The 21,137-nt window shown below is 42.1% G+C and overlaps 1 protein-coding gene and 1 long non-coding RNA gene across 2 annotated transcripts in view; one reads left to right on the forward strand and one right to left on the reverse strand.

Annotated features, from left to right (window-relative positions):
- AKR1D1 (aldo-keto reductase family 1 member D1) overlaps positions 1-7,757 on the forward strand; it is a 35,065-nt gene extending 27,308 nt beyond the window's left edge. The window contains exons 5-9 of the mRNA XM_083859096.1: positions 787-909; positions 2,596-2,705; positions 3,192-3,357; positions 4,136-4,218; positions 7,597-7,757. Coding sequence (XP_083715222.1) covers positions 787-909; positions 2,596-2,705; positions 3,192-3,357; positions 4,136-4,218; positions 7,597-7,639 — 525 coding nt within the window. The 3' untranslated portion in view covers positions 7,640-7,757. The remainder of the gene's footprint in view (positions 1-786; positions 910-2,595; positions 2,706-3,191; positions 3,358-4,135; positions 4,219-7,596) is intronic.
- The window catches only part of LOC310908256, an 84,289-nt gene that overhangs the window by 45,158 nt on the left and 17,994 nt on the right, over positions 1-21,137 (reverse strand). The gene's annotated exons all lie outside the window — the stretch shown is intronic.

Consider the following 21,137-nt stretch of genomic DNA (forward strand, 5'->3'; position numbering starts at 1 on the left):
CTGGAAGGGTATCCAGCTCCATGGTGGGTTCTGCTCTGCCTCAAACAGTCACTGAATTATTTATTATTTATTTATTATTTTGTGCAGAGTTTTGGGCAGCAAAGGGGAAGAACATAGGAAAGGATCCCCTTTCCCCTTAACAACCCAGCAGATGAAGCTAATGAAGACCAGGGAACATATTCATATCCATAATTCATAAGAGTTTCTCAGCTACTAGGATTTGTCTAAAGTGTAAAATATCTAGAATGTCTCTCTCCCATCCACCTTTTTTTTTTTCTGCTTGATACTGTACTGAAGTTTTCTGTGCAGGTTTTGCAATGTTCCTTGCCAGATATTTAGGGGATTTCACTGGATAAAGACTTCATATGAAAAAAACTGTCTTACGATCAAAAGGAGTGAATTGACTTATCAGGAAAACAATCTGTTTTGTTCACTTTTCCTTCTCCAGCTTTGAGGCACTGTAAAGCAGCATAAAGTAAGCAAAACTCTTTAAAAGCGGTTGCCTGGCACCCATGTATCTATATCTCAGGTTAAATCTTTCTGCTCTCCAGACAAATTCTGCCCTCACAGGAGGTAAAACATTAGGGTTTGGTCTGGAAAACAGGTTGACATAAGAATAGAGTTTGGTTTGTCTGGACAACACCAGCCCTCATGCTAATAGAGCTGTTAGTTCTGCTGCAGCAAAGGGTCTCAATAATGGTCTTGTCTTCCACCTCTCTCTAAAATTCATGGCTCCAGTAATCAAGCCAACGTGTGGGACTCTTCTTGCCTTTGCTTTCTTTGCAGGCTCTGGAGGCATGTAAAGATGCAGGTTTGGCAAAGTCTATTGGAGTATCCAATTTCAACCGGAGGCAACTGGAGATGATCATGAACAAGCCAGGACTTAAGTACAAACCTGTCAGCAACCAGGTATGACTGCAGGCAAAGGGCAGTGCCTGCCACAGTGCCACTGCCCTTTGGGGAATGCAAACACACAGCCTATGCCATCACGTACAGAAAGGTGATGTGTACTTTGCTGCAGATGCTGCCCTCTATACTTTCATTTCTAGCTCTGGAGCAATCTGTTTCCTCAGTTTCTGCTCCAGGACTATAAAACCAGTGCCTCTGTGCCAAAGCTTCATAACAAGACTGAATGCTTAGTCAAAGCAGATCTTAGATCTCTGCTATGTACCTTACTTCAGGTCCAGAAATTCCCAAGAAAGCCATTCAGAGCTAACCAGTCCTCAATGAAACTATGTCTCCCTTAGTTGACACCAGCCCAACCCTACAAATCCTGAGTCATTCCAAGCTTCTCAAGTGTAAAAGCCATTAGAAGCAGCTCCTGAATTTCCTGTACTTGCTCTCTTGTACTTTTCCTATAAGACATTTGTAAGAGATGAAGAAAATGTTCAATTAAAGGACACTCTGTTATGTGACTGGCCCGAGCTGAACAATCCTGTGAGGATGACAGGCACGTCCGAGTTAAATTACAGCAGCGGAGCTCTAAGAAGGCGACAAGTGGCAGTGACCCATCTGAGTGCCCAGTACCTTTGGCTCTGGCATTTGGCAGGTCACTGCATTTCCTAGAAATCTCTGGGAAGCTCTACTGACTCGCCTGGCACAAACAAATATCCACATTAGCAGTAATAGACAAGAGGCCAGGGACCAACCAGGACCAACTTCCCACTCCCAGCGCGTGGCCTAGAGGGCTGGAATGGCCATGAGACAGGACAAGGAGGCTGGCCACAGCTTTCATTTCTGTATTTGCCCTGGAGGGAAAGGCTGCCTGTGAGAATAGGAAATTCTAGCACCCTTCCCTGGTATTAGCATGTCCAGTGGGTGCAAAATGCAATTGCTGTTTCTGGTGTGCCCGTAAGACTGCACTGAGCATTGGTGATGCTTCCTGGGGTCAAGGAAAACCAGGCGAAAGATTAAGCCCAGCTTAGGGCAGCTAGCCAGCAAGCATAGATGTGCCAGATAGCTTCAGACTTGCCAGATAGCAACCACTGCAAACAGTAGTTGCTCTGTCACCTTTTAGACATCCATTTCCCAGAGTCTGAGATCACAGCCAGAAAATCAATGCCTGCAAGGGAACAGTGTTTGCAACGTGGGAGGGCAGAGCTCGCAACAAGGTCATAATCTCACCTTTTGTATACTCCCCCCTCACCTTTCTAACTAGGACACTTTATGCCAACGCTTCCCTAAAAACAACATCAGATTAGTCATCCTGAATGCAAGAGGTAGAGAAATGGAGACCTGACCCACATGAGATGGGTTGCCTTCTCAGTCCGCTTGTCTAGCGAGCTTGCCTCACCTCCATAATCCCCACTTATTGCCACCTTTCCACTGCATGCCAATAAAATTTCCCTGCAGCCAAATTGAAGTTGCAGATGTTAATCTGCTGTCCACCAAAAAAAAACCAAAACAACAACAAACCTGATCACCCAGCACTATACAATTAGAATAGTAACCACAGATGGAGTTTCCCTATTCCCTGGTTTACATCTATCCTTTCCTGAAAGCATCACCTGGTCTGTAGCTCTCACAAATATTGGGATATCTTCTGCTTCTGTCTGGCCCTTCTGATTAATCATTCTTTCTATGTTACTCTTGTAGGTAGAATGCCATCCCTACTTCACCCAACCCAAACTCCTTGAATTTTGCAGACAGCATGACATCGTTATTGTTGGGTACAGTCCATTGGGAACCTCAAGGGATGAATCATGGTAAGTCCCCATGTGAATTTCTAATAGAAGGACAATATCCAGGGAAGCATAGTTCTCCACTGCTGGGTCTCTGTGCAAAATACCTCTGCCCCGTTTTTTAAAGTGTTTTTTAACTTCAGTGTCTAAATATTACTGTTTGTGAGTGTAAAGTTTCAACACTCCTGCTGCATGCTGTCATCAAAGAATAGGAGGTTGCCTTAGGTCTCCTCTAACAGAAGGCAAGTGTTTCAAATAGGGAATGTGTGAGGCTTAGGTGAGGAAGGAGAAACTAAGCCAATGTTAGGACACCACACAGGAAGTTGCCTTTGACAACCCGCCAACCTAAGAGCCAAAGCTTTTCTCCCTAAAGAAGACTTCTCCCAAAGTCTTTCACCCTACTTGGCAAAAGGTGCAGGGTTCTGTCCACAAACAAGTAGATGGCCCTATGTCTTGACATTAAAGATGAGGAGGTTTTTTGTTTTCTTTTCCTTCCCACTTTTTTTCCAGGGTGAATGTATCCTCCCCTCCTTTACTGAAGGATCCTGTGCTGAATGCTATTGGCAAGAAGTACAACAAGACTGCGGCACAGATTGCTTTGCGCTTCAATGTCCAGCGAGGGGTGGTGGTGATCCCAAAAAGTTTCAATCCACAACGCATCAGAGAGAATTTCCAGGTAAATTCATACCTCAGTAGTACATGGACAAATCCACTTACGTTGGCTTAGTCCCTATAGAAGGCAATTTCCCCAGTTTTTCTGTAGACATATGTAAGACTTGACCAATGACAAACTTTGCCACATTTGATGCTTTCCCCCCCACACACACTTAATGGTAACAAGATATGACAATAATTGAGCAATGCATAGAGGAAATGTTGGTGTCTTTTAACCCTCTGGAGCAGCTAAAACTCCAACTGGTGGTGAGTCCCAGAGAACAAGCTGCTGCAGTGAGCAGCACAAGCAAGATGAGGCAACTCAGTAGGTCAGCAGCCCAAGGCTGCAGGAGCTCAGGAATGACTGATTGTTCTGCCCCGTCTTCAGGTATGGGACAGCTGTGCTAGGGAAGGGTTGCTGCATACAAGTGTGACAGAAAGTCTTACAACCGCACCACCAGAAAACATTTGATTTGACTACCACCCAAAAAAAAGATGATTTTTTTCCTGCATCCCTTGCAGCACTCAGTACTCACACTGCTCCCTACTTTCCCTGGAAATACATTGCTTTCAAAGCTGGTGGCTCAGTATTGCCAGACTACCTTCCCCTTCTTGCAAAAAAGCTGTAGGCAAATGTGACTGGGCTTATTCATGTCCTTGAGACTCCCGCAAATGCAAGTAAGCATGGGTTTGTGGGAGAGAAACAGGGAGAAGGAGGGATTTTAATTCTGGAATCTGGAACATATGAAGGTTGATTATGACAAGAAATGCTAATACATTCCTAACATCTCCTCCATTAGATCTTTGACTTCTCCCTCACTGAGAAAGAGATGAAAGAAATTGAAGCCCTGAACAAAAATGTTCGTTATGTGGAACTGTTAATGTAAGTACAGAAATCCTAGATCCTCATAGAACATTCCTATTCTTCCTGGGAATTAAAAGAAAACCCCAAAAACAAGAACAACAACAACAAAACCAAAACAAAACAACAACAAAAACCACCAAAATAACAACAACAAAAAACCAACCCACTTCCTTTTAATATTAACTTCTGCCTTCTTCTAAAGTAAGGCTTAAACATGAGAGACTGAATATGCTCCTGGACCCATTGCAAAAATAAATGTACAATATTTGCATGCAGCTCAGGTTCTTAGAGCCCACCTAATAGAAGGTGACATTTTCTTGCTATTCCATCTCTACTCCATTTCCTTAAACTCTTTCTGCTATGTGGAAAAGGTGGTCTCAGGCACTGATAAGGCATGGCATCATCCCTGTCTAGGAGTGTGGATATTTGAGCTGAAATTCAAATAAAATTGAGCTGTACTTTCTTCTAAGAAAAACAGAAGAACAGGAAGCTTGTTTGATAGACCACTTCCTAATTATCCCTTCTGAGAACTAACAAGGCTTGATCTTTTGCTACTTGTCACCTAAAGCTTATCACCCCATATAGTTTTACTTCACCTGAAAGCTCAGACCTATGCAATATCCCCTCTTCCAGAGGATGTTTGTTTTTCCTTCAGCTCAAATACATCTATAGCTTATGGCCAAACTTTGTTTTCCCCTTTTCAGGGCACTCAATAAGTAGCCAAATGCTAGAGATTAAGTAGCCAAATGCTAGAGATTAATTTCCACTCATTTCTCTTGCTACCTTGGATTATCTGTGTCCTGCTAAACTGTAGGGTGAAATGAAAAGCACTGATAACAGCATCAATAGCACTCTAAAATGTTGACCATTGCTCAAAAGATACAGGGAAATGTTGCAAAGAAACAAACAAACCACTTATTGTGCTGCATAAATATGATCGAAAATATGCACTAAGTTAAAAGCATCATAATGGAGTTCATTTTTCACATTTAAGCTCATCCAGATGCTTTGAAGCTATCTTCTCTTAAAATAGCATTTCATCAAGTAGCAGTATTTAGTTCCAGAAGGCTTCTCACAAATGGCTAGGAGATTCTTAAGTGTGTTTTGGTATCAGACATTGTTTGGTTTTATACAGCAAAATTGACTTATAGCATAATTTAAATTTTAAAGATTATATACATGAAAAGATTATATATTAAAGATTATATACCTTGGTGCAGATGCAAGAGCCTTTCTCAGAAGCAAAGTTAAAGGCTGCAAATTCCCACAGGGGAAGAACTTTCTAACCCACCAATCTAAAAAACTATTAAATTAAATGCTTTGCTTTATTAGACTGAATTTGGTCACAGGAGACCACGAAGGATAAGGAAAACAGGATGCATAGAATGGGCATTGACAGCTCTAGTTTTCACAAGAGCTCCATGTTTCAGGAAAAATGTTTAAGTACAATCTGATCTCAGCTATGAAAAAAGCCTTATCAGAAAAGTGATGTTGCCATGTAAGGAGCAGATATATAGATTTATAGATATAGATGCCTACTCTGCGTTACCACACTGAAGTGTCTGGAATTGACACTGCATCAGACAGATTACCAGCCTAAACACATTTCTTATTTCATCCAGCAAACTGTATCTGAAAAAGTCAAATCACAATACAAAAAGACTTTTGGTTAGTCAACTTCATGCAAAACCTTTGACTGCTGTGATGGACATGCCAGCAGGAATGGAAAAATCCATCTTTTCTCTGGTTCTTCCCCTTACCAGCTACCATAAGGGTACTGTGTGCAAACCTGTTGTTCTGATGGTATGAGTAAGCCCATACAAACAGGATAATGCAATCAGTGGAATGAATTAGCAATTTAAGAATCTGAGAAGAAAATGGAAGTCTTATAAAAACATGAGTACTTCAGGAAATCATAATCTGAATTTGTTTCTTCTCCTGTTGGAAAAATCTAGAAGCACTGTGCAGAGCAAATTTTACATTAATGTATCTGCTTGATTTATCTTATGCTCCCATTCTCTGCTATGGATGTTTTCCCTTACCAATTATGCCAAGTTGCAGCAACTCCTCCAAGTGAATAATTTTCACTCAAAGGACTCAGACTTTTGAAAATATGAGATCTGATTAGCAAGCATGCTCGATAGATGAAAAGTCGAGATAACGACACTGGCAACTCAGACATTATCAAATTATACTGAAGTCAAACAAGCCAAAGTGTTGTGGCTTGTTTTGTTTTTTGGGAGTTTTTTCAACCAGCTCAATCTGTTAATGTGTAAACACTCGATCTTGGCTGAATATTGGAATGAAATGTTTTGACACAACCAATTCAAAATGTTTGATGTCTTCCAGTTAGTTACCTTCAATATTGTGAAACGTGTCCTTCCCAGACTGGAACGATTCACAGCCGGAAAAATGCCAGTATTTGTTGTGCTGTGCTGTAAGGCAAGGCAGGCAGCTGCCATGGTGCACCTGGAGAGAATGCTCTTCAGAAATTTTTCATTTAGCTAATGGAAAGTGTTTGTCAAGCCAGGGCTTGTGATTTAGCATCATCTCAAACAAACAAGAAAACCCACAACAGAAAACAGCTACCTCTTTCTCGAGTCTGCCAATAATGGGCAAATACAGTGTTATTTTTTCACCTGAAGTTGACCCTGGGAGTTTTCTTCTTGCCTTTTATAATGATCCTGGATTGTGCATCTTCTCTGAGCATATAGTTTCTAAAACAAAGCCTGAAATATCTCTGTCTTTGTTGGGATGCACCCATGACCATCCCTTTCTCCCCTGAACTGGGTCATCCCAAAGCTTATTTGTAATTTCTCTGCCACTGTAGATGCTGGCAGAGTATCTACATGTAGGCTAGAGGACAGCCAGACCTAGTTTAGGTATGGCAGCTGCTTGGGGAAAGCAACACCCCAGACCTGTTCATGCCAGCTCTAAGGGCCTAAGACAAAGTAGAATAGTCTGGTATTTCCACCTCTTCTCCACACATAGTCCTTATTTCTAGGTCTCTTACTAGATATCTGAACAAAGTCTTCTCTTTCCACAGTGCACACATGGTGAAGCCATTCCCGTTTCCTAAAACACTTCCACTCACCTGAGTTAAACAGTGAGAATAGTTCATGTACAGAGTCCTGTTGATTTTCCCCATCTCTCCTTAAGATATGCAGTCTGTAGGCCTGGAAAATGGTCCTTCACTGTCCTCTCCTTAAATACACAGCTCTTCAGGGGCAGTTATTCAGAGCAGAACAGCTTCTGAATAAGAAGAGGAGCCTTCAATAAAGGCCACATGTATATTGCAAGGAAGAGGTTTGCTGGGCATGACTGCAGTGATTTTATATCTATTTTATATCTTGCTTCACCCAAGGAGCTCACTTGTCCAATCTGACCTTTCCACAGGTGGCGTGACCATCCAGAGTATCCCTTCAATGATGAATACTGAAAAGGAGCTGGGTCTGGAGAGCCAGCCAATGCTGTTAGGCTTTGCTGAGAGACTCAACCTTTGGTGCTTTGTCTTCATGTAAGGCTGTTCAAATCAGCATTAAAAACATGACATTTATTTCTTTTTGTCTTGTCAGTCTCTTCTTATTGATGACCAAATCTATTTAATTCATTGAATTTCTGATTTTAGCTTAGCAGGCTTTAATGCTGAACACTGAAGGATCAAGATTGACTTCTGATATAAGTGAAGATTTATCTTAAAAACAAGCTCATTAGTTCAAGCCAAATCAGTTTCACTTAATGGAACATTCTTCACTTAATCTGAAACAAAACATTCCACTCCAGTAGGTGTGAGGCAGAATCAGAATCACAGAATGAGCAAAGTTCAAAGAGACCACAGAGGGGTCACGTGGTCCAAACCAGTAGCATATTCTTTTGCAGCTCGAGTAAGAGAAAGTCAAGAGTGGTGAACTAATTGAATCTGATACATATGCACATATTTTTTGCTGATATGGACTAGGTATGTGCACTGTCTCATGTGGTGAAGTTCATTTAACTCTGACCAGAGTGTTGTGCATCTGCCCACGTGAGCTTTATTCAATAAGTACATCCCAGCTGGCTTCACATGGAACTAGTTAGAGCCCTAAAGCATTACAAGCATGTTCATATTCACACACACACAGAACTGTCAGCTGAGGACCTCAGTAAAACACAAGATAGTGTATGACACTTGTGTGACACTACTTGTTATTCAAGGGTGGTATTAACTAGCATTGTGTACGCAACCTGCAGCTACAACTAGGGAGGTCTTCATCTCATGAGATTACAAGTCACTTAAACTTCTTTCATGCTCCACTAGCTGATATTAACCCAAGAAAGTTTCTGTTCACTTAAAAATTCTTATAAACATAAGGGCAGAAGCACATATACTGGGTAAGGAAGATTGACTCCTTCAGCATGAACTTCTTTTCCAGACTACTTGTTTGCAGCCTATAGGTGCATCTGCCTGTACCCACACCTGCAGAAGGCTACTTTGCCTCCCTTCTGAGCCCAAGCAATCCAGTTTCCTGCCACTGAAGGAGTACACTGGAGAAGTATCAGAGAAAAAAACTAAACCATGCACTCAGAGAGAGAGAGTACTTCATGTACTAGAATGTGCGTACATTGGAAAATGTATCATACGTAGGCTTCAGTCTATAGCATCTGCTTTTATTTATTACCATTGCTATTTATTATCCCTGGAGTGACTGGGACAGGAAAATGCCAGAGCATACAGTTCACGGAAACCCTTCTCTATGGTCATGATGTGCTCCTCAGAGCTGACGCAAAGAGGGAAAGGGATGGCCACTTCATTGGAGCAGCAGGGAAGACTCCCAACAGAGTCAAGTGCGAATGCATCCTTAGATGTGCTCAGTGGGCATCACTGGAGAAGTCAGGCCCCTTCAGTGGAGGTGGCCTTCATGTAGCATTTATAAATCCATTCACAAAGCTATGCTAACATAAGAGAATTCTGCTTCCTGGAGATTACCCAAGGGCAATTCCCATTTTATTCTATTATCCACTTAGACCAGAGGGGGATATAAAAAACAAAAATGGGGCAGATGTGTCTTCTTTCTCCTCAGATACATTAGAAACCTCCTGGTTTAGATCTAAGGACAATCCCAAGGTCAGGTGGAACTCTGCACCCAGGGTTGTTCAGAACCACTATCATAAGTCCTGCTTTGCCCCTTTGCAAACAGCTGAGATCCTGGTCAAAAAACTGAATAAAATCCAAGTCTAAATTCAAGTGCCAGAGAGGAGGAGTTACCACCATACCCAACATGTTATTCCAGTTGCTTCACAAGTACAAGCCTTAAATAGAGCTCACAAGGCTCAACTGCTTAACAGTAGCACTGTACAAATTTTTGCACTGTAACTTGACCAGGTGCAATTCTCCGGTCACAGCCAACATTCAGGGCAGGTTTGGCAAAGCTCTTGTTGTCTACAACTGCAAATGTCAACTAGTGCTTAGCTTAAATGCTCACACCAGCCTCTTTTGCAGCTCACTGCTCTTTCCAGGCATCTCCCTCCCTGAGGTCAGGCAGCACAGGAGATTCTAACAAAGCAGGTGAACTTGTATATGTGAGTAAGGAAGAAAATATGCTGAAACTTCTCTAGCAGGGAATACCATGTAATCAAATCTTTGACCTATACTGATTAAATAAGGCAGGGCAGATTGTGAGAGTTTCTCCTGCCCAAGTCATGCCATCAAATTCCTCCCCCCTCTAATTTTAATAGAATCCTCCTCCTCCTCCTTTCCTCATTGCCTCATTTGTATCTGATGAAAAAAGATTCAACCTCTTCTCAGGGGCAAATGCTCCCATACTAGTTTCCATCAGTTATGAAACTGCTACTGACATATAGCCTACTTTTTCCTCTCCTCTGCTCAGTTTCAGACCATTGCTCCTCATTGTTCTCCAACTTCCCCTACAGAGAAAAGGTTTAGATGGGGGATATCAACAGGCCTGCAGGTGGGAGCTTGGGAAACCAGCAGCTGCACAAGGAGAGAGAAAAGCCCAAACCACAGCCCCGGGTACTTTGCTTCCATCTAGCACATTTCAGAGTCTTACTGGCCTCACTCCCTGGTGTGAAACACATCACTTGGAACGGTCACATGCAGCCCTGCTCCAACTAGAGCGATCAGGCATGGACAGAGGGGGTTCCAGCACCTCCTGCTCTGACAGCACTCACACATGACAAGAATGGTCCCAGTCATGTACTAGAAAATTTACTCACTTTTATGGTAATTAACCTTAATTGTTTGTGACTCTTTGTATAGCTGCTAAGTGAAGTGAAATCCAGACCAAAGATGTTTGCTTCAGTTATGCACAAGTTACTTTACGGCAAAGAGAACAAATGATGCAGCACTTTAGATTCTTTTAGCAGCTGGTCTGGTCAGCAGAAACCCAGGTGATGTGCTAACATCCCCAGCAGCACAGCACTTCATTAGAGCTTGGGCTTACCTGGCATCCCCTGTTGTTACACAAGCTCAGAGCAGAGCACAGGGCTTCGGAGTGCAGCAGCCTTGGGCATGTGCATGCTCACATTTATTTGGTGAAGCAACAAGGAAGCACTGGCACAGTTATCATGCAATGTGCCAACATCACCCCACCCTGCACTGCACAGGGAGATGGATTTGTTCCCCCATAGGGAGGCAGAGCTTCCTCTTCCCAAAGACTAAGCATCTGGAATAGGAATCTCTTTCAGAAAGGACATGCATCTGATTTTCCCTAATTCTGTGCAAGAGAAATGGGGAAAATAGTAAGAGACAAAGTGAGATGGACACTGTGTACATTTTTACAGTCCTACATCAAAGAATGCCCTTTGGATTTATCCTACATTTTTGTACCACAAAGCTGCCAAGAGACTTTACAAGAGTGTGGAGGAAAGGGCAAGTGGCCATTTCAAGCCATCAGCCAGAATTAGGATGCAATTTTGGGTGGAGAGTAATGGACATGGGAAAAGGAAGAAAGTTCCTCCTGTAGTTTTCACCCATTGCCTGCCAGTCAGGCCTGGGTGCAAAAATGAAATATCTTCTCCCAGTCAGAGTGTAATTATAACTGAGGGCAGATAGTGAGTTTTGCCAACAGCCAGAGAGGAGGGGTGACCACAAAAGTCAGAGAGGAGGGGTGACCACAAAAGGCAATGCCTTTGGCTGGATGCAGCAGGGTCCTCATTTAATGATGCTTCTTCATTTCATTCTTTTCTGGAATCCAAAAAAGCCCAAAAGATGCTCACCTCCAGACTGGCAGAATATTTAACCATTACCACATTCTTGGGAGGTGCAAGGATGTTCAACAGCAGAGAGGCTGATACATTCCTTAACTAATTAAGAAAATTTTGTAACTAGAATCAGAGTTGATTCTTCAATTTAGTGTGTGAATTGTTTAAGTGTGGAAGCAAAGCCAGTGTTACAGTGACTCTTAAAGGAAAAGAAATCACATGCCTGGGATGTGCAAGACATTTCTCAAGTGTCCACAGCAAGCAGTGAGGAGAAACTCGTATCCCTTAAAGTGTAGAGTAAGTCAAATTTGAAGATTTAAGATGAGATGCCACCTTTCTACTGCGAGTAAAATCACAGTCTCCTTGTTGCTATCTGCCAAACCAAAACACTTTAAAATAAATCAGTTTGATATTTACAAGACAATTTCCTTATTTTTGGGGAATAGAGAAAGGGAGGGATCTGCTGTTCCAAAACATTTTTCCCAGATCTCATCAAGAAAATTTACAGGTAAGCACTGGGGTAGAGAGGAAAGTCCATAAGAGAGTAACATGTTAGAATGAGATTCAGCAGGCTTATTTCACTTGTGACTAAACTGCAAACACCTTTGCCTTTGGGGGCAGAGAAATCATGCATGTAGTTGGGTACTAGTGTAGTTTTTATACTAATTGATTCTCAGCAGTGCCATATTTCATCTCTTCCCAACATCCTACTACCCTGGAACAAAAACCCCAGCTTATAATAAAGGGCTTTGAGAGTGCAAAAGCAAAAAAAACCTTAATTTTCCAATGCCAGACAGACTCCTTGGGGAACCCTAACTCAACAAGCATGAGCAATACTCACAACAGGGCAGCACATTGCAAATAAAATGCAAAGCAGAACCAAATGGAAAAAAGAGGACAGAAAGAAGGAGCTGGAAAGGAAGATAACATGTATATAAACACTTACACATAGACACCAGGGGCACCACTGGAGGAAGCTGGTCAGTTTTTGCTCTGTAGACTGCAGACCTACCTGGGTGGAGGTCTCAGATCAGTCCAAGGTCACTGAACACAGCAAAGGCAAAATTCTGCACCAGGACAAATGTACACTCAAATTAGAAGATAAATGAGAGCTCATGATGACCTAGAACATGTCTCAGAAAAACCTCACACACAACTAAAGGCAGGGTCTTCTGTGCTAGGGCAGGGTCCTGAGGACATTGGGTAGGATCTCATCAACATTTCAGCACATAAAAATCAGGAGTGACTCAGCTGAAACAAGGTACAGATGCACAAACTGAAGGCCCTATGCCCTTGCTGCAAGGAAACTCATCCAAATTTTCTCTTTCCTCAATTAACCTGACCAGTGTTGTTCTCCCAAGCCAGGACAGACCCTTGGGAAAGCTGGCCAAGAATATTTAGCCTTTGTGACCTCTTCAGAAAACTACTTTTCTACTATGTCACTGCCTCAGCTTCCACCCACAGGGTGACACCCTGCCCTGTGTGTGAAATGGGGAGGTTTCCTGGAAAAGTGATCTCACCATTCCACATGTTCAGCAATGATGGACCCAGGCAGTCCAGAACAGCCTGAACCAGCTGTTTGGCAGCATACTTTGCAGTCAGTCCCTGCTTTTCCACTGTGGTAGGACTGCAGTCCTCCTTTATTTTCTACAGGGTTATGAGGAGATTGCCTTTACGTGTTATTAGCTATATTGATCTGTACTTGCGGCACTTCAAAGAGGAATCTCCAACCTTCAAAAAGCTTCTGCTAAGTCATGGATCAGAAATCCACACCTTCATTCAACATGCTATCTCTCTGGTCTCCGGTGAAGTACAGTCGTCCCAGATGAGAGTAGGAGAAACAAGAAAGCAGGAAAGTTAAGCACCAATTTAGGATTTCTACTGATTTTTTTTTCTAGTCGTGGCATTTAGAGCACACCAGGAATCATGAATTTCCTTGGCAATCTACACTTCTCCAGGCCCAAGACCATCAAGTTACTTGAGTCACAGCCTTTTGTTTCCAGAATTGGTCATTTGGTGTGCAAGAGTTTGAGGCCATAAAAGAAATTTCAGCGTTCACAGTAGGAGGAAGGGGGGAATTGTAGTTCCCTTTCCTCAGTACTCAGAGCATCAAGAAGTGACACAGGAAGTCAGGTTCAAATCTTTATGGGGATTTTAACCTACATGCCTCACCTTACCCAGTTACCAAGCACTACAGTGTCATGGAAGGCATCTGGCTCCATCCACTACACTGAACTTCTCAACTTTGCATGAGCCACTCATCAGGGTAAAAGGGGGAAATAGCTGAGAAACTTAGTGTACTTTCTTGGAAAGGAGGACACTTGCAGTCCAGACCTCACTCTGGTCACTGGTGATGGGAAAACATAGAACAGGGATCAAACCTTTCTCCCTTTGTACTATGGCTCATCCCAGGGCTATGGACTTGCTCTTTTTGCTGTTTCTTTTGGACACAACACCAGTTATGTTAGCAGAGAAGACCCTTTGAGTTGGAAAGGATGATATGAGTATGAATTCCATCACAATATGAGTAAATGTGAATTTCACTGAATTTCTGGCACTTATTACTACAGTGACAGCAAGCCCTGCAGCATCCCTCAAGCAAACACGCGCCCTGGCAGGCTGCACAGAGATACTACAGAGACGACTGAATTACCACATTGATTTGCACCTCTTTTTCACCCAATAGTTCCAGCGCTCCACAGACATCAGTGATTGACCTTCTATGACTTTCTTTGCCTCCTCCAAATCTAATTTCTTAGCCCTCTTTGCAGCTAAACACATCCATTTTTGTTCTCTCCTCTCTCCCAAGTTTCTTTTTGCCACATGTATGAACAACTAAATCAAACTTAACTGCTGAATGAGAGTTCCCTTCATACACTCTCACTTCCTGCAAAAATTACTTGGATGTTGCCTTCATTTTTCTGGATTCCTCCTGTTCATTGAGGAAAGAGGCCTTGACACAGCCCACCTCCAGGGAAAAGTCATTCACCTAAGATATTTCCCAGCTCTGGGAAAACCCAGCATTGAAAAATAGTATGGAGTGTGAAGTACATCTTTCCATTAGCATTTATGATGGAAATGTAGATACACTGTGCTAACCATGAGAAATTACAAACCAAAGTTAATTAGGAGAGAGAAAGCATTAGGAAAATGCATGCAAAATTACTGCTTTTTAGTAATTTTGACCCTGTGAAGGGTATGAACTTTGTATGGAATAAAGGTCTGATGTGCCCCACAGAATTCATTCCCTGGAAAAATCGAGATTGGAAAAGGGTAAAAATAGTGGTGAGAAAGCCAGCTGATGAATTATGGAGACTGACCTGTTTAGTGTGGTATGGAGAGAAGCCAATATTCTCCTATTGCAAACCATATAACGAGGGACCTGCATTAGCCTCTACATTTACAGCTCATATCATGGTACAGGAATGAGAAAATATTCATATATTTGAGAAAATATTCAAAAAAATTTGAAGAAATCAAAGAGCATATTGATCTTTGTATGAATTTTTAACTATGCAGGGCAACTTTCTGGAAATCATGGCTACATTTATTAAAGTGTCAAACAAGGGTATTGGTGTTTAAAGATAATGGCTCCTGCAATGACCAGTGCACAACACCTCCACATCAGATACTGCCTAGTCACATGGACAGAGGAACATGATGGGAAGAGGAGAGCTTTCCCATCTTGCCCTGCATGCTGCACTCAGGATTACATGACTGAGGACTCTAAAGGGATTTTTGTAGTGCTAGGGTCATGTGCTGCTTGAGGCTTAATACTTTCAAGTTGTATTTCATAAAAGCACCATTTTTTTAAAAAAAGTGCTAGTGTTCCAAAAGGAAGACCAGAAAACAGAGCTATCTGGAGATTTTCAGCCAAGAGGTTGATTGTATTTATGATTGCAGGCTCCTACAGTTATGCATACACACACTGGGAATCCTGCCCTCTGCAGAGTCCTGCCACATGTTTCCACAAGCAGGTGGAGGGATGAAGCACATCAGGTTCCATAGGTACCCAGAGCACCCCAGGAAGTACAATGCTTCATTGGCACTAAGGAATCACAGAGTGAGAGCAACCCAGCAGCAGCACCACAGACAACCTTCCAGGGAATATCTCTCCCGCCAAAATAAATTTAAAAATTCAAACAAAATACTGAAGCCCTTTGCATTATCTTAGGACCAGTTTCATATTAGGCATGGTTTAGCCAGTTAGTCTGCAGTAGATTGTTTCACATCCACTTTGTAGTGTAGCTTGATACTTTCTGTTCACAGAAAGGTCTTTCACAAACAGATCTGAAACAACAAGAAGCACTTTCCTCCCTACATTTATGCAGTCTGTCTTCAATTCCCCAGGAGTCACTGCAGTTATCTCACAGACCCATCCTCTGGTAAGGGTTGAGACAGGTTTCTGCCTCTCCAGCGGGAGCTCAGCAACCCAAGTGACCAAAACAGATTTATTACACTTGACACTCCTCCTTTTCCTTTCCACCTGCCCTGCAAGGAAAAATGTCTTACCTGAGGGAAAGAAACAGGGCAGTAAACCCAGCAACCTCCATCTCAGCAGCTTGAAGTTCAACAAGAAAAGGAAATAGGCCACCCCAACCCTCCCACCTGAGAGACCCAGCATCTGTGGTGAGCTTATGTGCTGCTAATTTCAAAAGTCACAGGTGTAGGTAACCTCAGATACCCCACCCTGAGATGAGGAAGAAATAGAAAAAAAGAGACAAGCCCTGAGCAAATATCTGTGCTCTAGCTTTGGTGTACCCCAGGGCTTGTACTGGGAGGTAAATCACTGCAAGCAGGAAGATATCAGTTCTGTATACAGCTTTTAACTTCTCCTTTCCACCACATGTGAAATTTAGCTCTACTGTTTCTGGGTCATCAGCCTGCAGATCTGCCTTAGTCATCTGGCTAGGGCGTTCGTAGAAGAACAAATGAATCACAGTCTTTGCAGGAACTGCTGTAAAGTACTTCCCTCCCCCTTGCCTTTCCTGCGTTTCCCAAGTTGAGGAAGCTGAAGCTCATAGCAGTGAACGTCCCTGGGTCAGCAACTGGCTCACCAGGCAGCTTTGCAGGAAAGCAACCTGTGCACAGCTCTGCTGCTCCTGCCTTTGTGAGCAGCTTGTGCTCATGGGCTGTGGCACCTTCACCACCTGGGCAGGGTCTGGATATGCCCACACAGAACCAGGAGACAGTGGAAGAATTCATCCTGTAAGGGCTGCACAGTACAGGAACACCTCACACTCACCTCTGCGGCTGGGATTTGCAGTTTCCTTAGACCTTGAAAATTAAAGCAGGCAGGTAAGAAGAAGCAGAAAGAGAAGCTTGAGATAAATGACATTTAACACTCCAAATTCCTCCTACATGTGGGTCCAGGAGGCTTAAATCCATGCTCTGCACTTGGCCATTCACATACAATTTTGTGAGTTATCCTCCCCCGTGTAGGAGAGCTGTAGGTGGAAGGAAAACTGTTACAATCTCGATTTGCAGGGTGAGGGCCTTGGATGTTGTAGCACCAATGACTGCAAGGCTGACATTTGATCTCACAGGTTTTGTGACTCTAAGATTGCATCTGGGGCTGTGGTGGGCAGCAGGATCTCAGAGAGCCCCCAAGGGGCATGGCTGCCAGAAGAAAGTGCAGGAAGTTGTAAGGCTCAGCCTACTTTCAGAATGAATTAAACATTCATGTTTTGGTTGTAGGAAGGCTCCTATTTCCAATTTACCTTGCTTCTTGAGAAAAACATGAAAGTTTTCCCTCTAAAAAAACACAGGCTAACTATTGGCCTTTCAGAAACTCAATGAGAAGAACAAAAAGAAATTCCACCATCTTTTAACCAAATCACTTCTCCAGTCAATAAGCAGAGCAGAGCATTAACCAAGACTGTAGAACATCTCCATTTCCACCCTTTTTTAACCTTAAAATATCTGCTCACCTTGATATTTTGGTGGAGGTGTCCTAGAACAAGGTTTCAGGAGCTCTGTTAAACCTGTGCTTTCACAGCTTTTTTCGTTTATACAGTTTAGACAAATCACAACGAGCCTACCCCAGAGAACTCTTGCAGCCTTTTGATCAACTGGGTTTAGTGCTTCAGTTTATCAGAAAAGTTAAACTTTGCTTGTCTTTAATCCCTACTGTTTATAGCAGGAAACCCAAAGAGCACTCCCAGGTCCTACAAGCATGGCTCTCACCTATTTGTAACTACGATTGTGCATTAAGATGGGACTTTCCAACCATCTGGGAAACACTCCACTTTGTTGTAATTTCCAGATTACTTTCCTGCTGGGATCAGTCTCCCCACAAAGGTCCTGAGAGAAGGAGCTACACAAAACAGATTTATGTGCAAAGCAACATCCTTTTTTTCTTTTTTTTTTTACTGGTTTCTTTTTCTATGCTGTAAGTGATCATCATCAAGAAATGTATTTTGCTAGTTACTATGATGTTCAGTGTGAACTTTCTGTGAATAAATTTCTCTAAACAAGTTCTAAGACAAATAATTTCTTAGGATTTGAACACAGTTAATTGTTTTCTGGATTTCTAGTAATTCATGGAATAAAATTACTTGGCCTTTCGTGTTTTAATAAAATTTTCCTCTTGCAAACAAGGTGTAAAAGTTGTCACTATGTTGTTACAGCTTCACAGAATTTTCTCCTCTGGTGGAAAAGTATTCCTCTGGAAATATTTTGGCTTTGGTAATAAATCATCATAAAGTTATGAAATTTTATTTATGCAAGTGTCTGTGCTTACATTTGTCATTGATTTACACGTTATTTACCTCTTATACGTATATTTCTCTTCTGTGAGTTTGTCGTCCTTTAATATAAGGAAACATTATACTAGCCCAATAGTGCATCTACTCAGTGCCTTGAAACTTACTGCTATCTTCTTTCAGAACAGTAACAGAATTTTGATTAATACTCACTATAATTCTAGCAAGCTTTTTTTTTTAAAGCACAACTGAAAGTCCATGAATCCTTATGTATAACAAACATGCCTAATAGCCTAAAGTAAGCAGTCATTTGTCTTTTCAAGTGATCAAAGAGAACGAAAGACAGCTAGCCATAACACATCCAGTCTTATTTACTTGCTCCTCTTCCTGTTCCCAGCAATAGGCATAAATGGATCTCAAACTTTACCACAGTGATTCATTTTGCTGGTGACAGAAGAGCAAAATACTCTAATGTTCCTCTCAGGGCTGCAACCAACATCATTGCCCTGCCTGCACAGACCTCCACCACCATGTGGATCTCTAAATCCTCTTGGAATCACTTCTGTGTCATTGGCACTCACGAGTGCCTGTGCATTGACCTTACACCCAACAGCAAACTCCTGGATCACGCATCACAGAGAGTTTCCACCTTCATGAGAATTGCTAATCAATGCAAAGTTTTGGAGTCTCTATGTGTGGATAGTGGGATAGGTTTGAGCATGGCTGGAACAGATGTGCTCCCAGAAATGGAAAAGGTGGCACATAGGCTAATTTGGGATGCTTACAAAGATGAGGTGTGAAGGCATGATCCTGCCAAAAGCCATAGTTTCAGGAGATGCCCAGGGTTCCTTGTAACATCTGAGGATTTCCTCTGCCTGTGGATATGATATGACAGGTGATCGTCCGGCTTATTTTTTTTCTCTGATTAGAGGCTTAGAGTACTAACAGTCAGGGAATGCTGTTTCAGAGGAAATGGTAGAAAATTGCTTCTGGAGTGAGTCTGAATTTTACCACTGTAGATAAATCATGGCAGAAGAGGACAAAACAGCTAACAAATATTTTATGAATCATATAAAAAATACAAAGAATCTGGACAGCACCAGAGAAGGACATCCAACCCCAGGATGAAGCAGCCATACCATTTTGATGGGTATTCAGAAAGACTTTCCTGAATGGTATCCTCACTCCCCAGCAATGTGTAGCACGGCTGAATTGTCCTTATTGGTACAAAACATTTTACCTAAGTGTAAAACAAATCTTATTTTACTGCCCATCACAGTCTCTACCTCTTGCTCTGGCCAACAGGCATATGACCCTCCTGGTTAGGATGTACTCACTCGCTCTTCTTCCCATTGAATATCACACAAAGGTGCCAGGTCTTTTACCACAGACCTCCAGGTTTTCTTGAGGCTATTGGTAATCTTTCTGAGCTGTTGGAGTGAGATTTTTGAGCTGGACATTTACAGATTACTAGGACAGGAGGACAGATCTCAAGGAGATGTCTATTCTCCTTCCAGCACCATGTTTGACACTGAACAGCTTGAGTTAGGCATCATTTCCATTTTACGTCATCTGAGCACTTGAGAAAGTTATAAGTCTAAAGCATACAAACTGCCACATCAAATCAAGTTATTTAGCAAAAATAATAAGAGAACAATTATGGAAAATTTATTTTTTTCTAAATAACTAGCAAATACTGGGCTGAAATGGTGAGGAAGTCATACTGAAAGGTGAGTGATAAATGTAAGAGGGGAAAATAATGATTTGGATTAGCAAAAAGAAAAAAAAATCCTTTCCAGCAAAAGGAAAAAATTTTCAGAGGGTGAGTTGTCAGCCTTCTCCAACTTAAAATGAAAGGACATTCCTTAAGGGAAAATTGTTTCAAAATAAAATAAAAATTGTTGTACTTGGGAAATCTAAACCATTGCAACTTTCCCCAGCTTGCTTTGTTTGCTTTAGCTTAAGGCAGTCTGGATTTGTAGAATATATGTTTCATCACCTACCTAGGCTGTCTTTCTGTCCACTCTTTTAGCTTTGTTCAGGCATCTGCATATGGTTTCCAAGGATCTCCCTTCTTTTTCATATAGCTGGCATTCTGGACATGGTTTCTGGAAGATGTCCTAGAGAGAAAGTCTCCACAGACAGAGGAGAAAAGGGAGCTAAAACCTCTTCCCCAGCTCTGAACCTTCACAGTGCATCCTACATTTGCTGCCAACGGCACATGGACCCTGGGTAAACTTCATACAGACTGAAGGGTAAAAAAAGTTGCATTAGGTAATTTGCCTTATTCTTGACAAACTGCCCATTATGTTAATTCAATGTCTGGGTGACACAACATTTTCTGATCAAGTCCTGGAGTCCAGCAACAAGATCAACATTGAGTTACATGACACAATAACTTTTACAGAAGCAAAAAGTTTTGATAGTCCAGGCCACTAGGTTTGGGGGTTCCTCATTACTGCAAGACAGATGTATCTCCAAGTCTTGAAAGCATTTACCCCCAGAGTATTCATCTGGGTCAAAACAGCAATTTCACTTTATGATACACCTTCCCATTAAGTTTTTTTATTGTCATTACTTACTAGAAGCACACAGTTGTGGATGAGCAGTGACTTTTCAGTGCTGACTAGTAGCTGATATAGCAACAAAATACACACTCCTGTGTCCCTGGAGTGGCTGGAGGACACAACACACACTATTGCTGGGTTGCTTCATCCCTGGTATTCTAACATTGATTTTCACTGCGGCAAGCCTTGTTCTGTGCAAATATTGAAATTTTCCATGATGGAGAGCTGCTTCCTTGTGGTTATTGTTGTTATTTAACAACACTGATATCCAAGGAATGCTATAACATCTATTCCATGAGGAAAACTATGCTTTGTAGCAGAACACCAGGTCTGGCAGAGCAGCAGTTTTCATGGCACGACCATGTCTTGAGCTAATCCCAGGAAAACCTGCCCAGTGTGGTCAGTTTATAAGTCTTCTGCAAAATTGCACTCCACAAATGTGCTGTTGAAATGCCTTTAGAGTTCT

The sequence above is a fragment of the Zosterops lateralis genome (assembly GCF_965231275.1).
Source record: "Zosterops lateralis genome assembly, chromosome: 4".
In the NCBI taxonomy this organism is placed as follows: Eukaryota; Metazoa; Chordata; class Aves; order Passeriformes; family Zosteropidae; genus Zosterops; species Zosterops lateralis.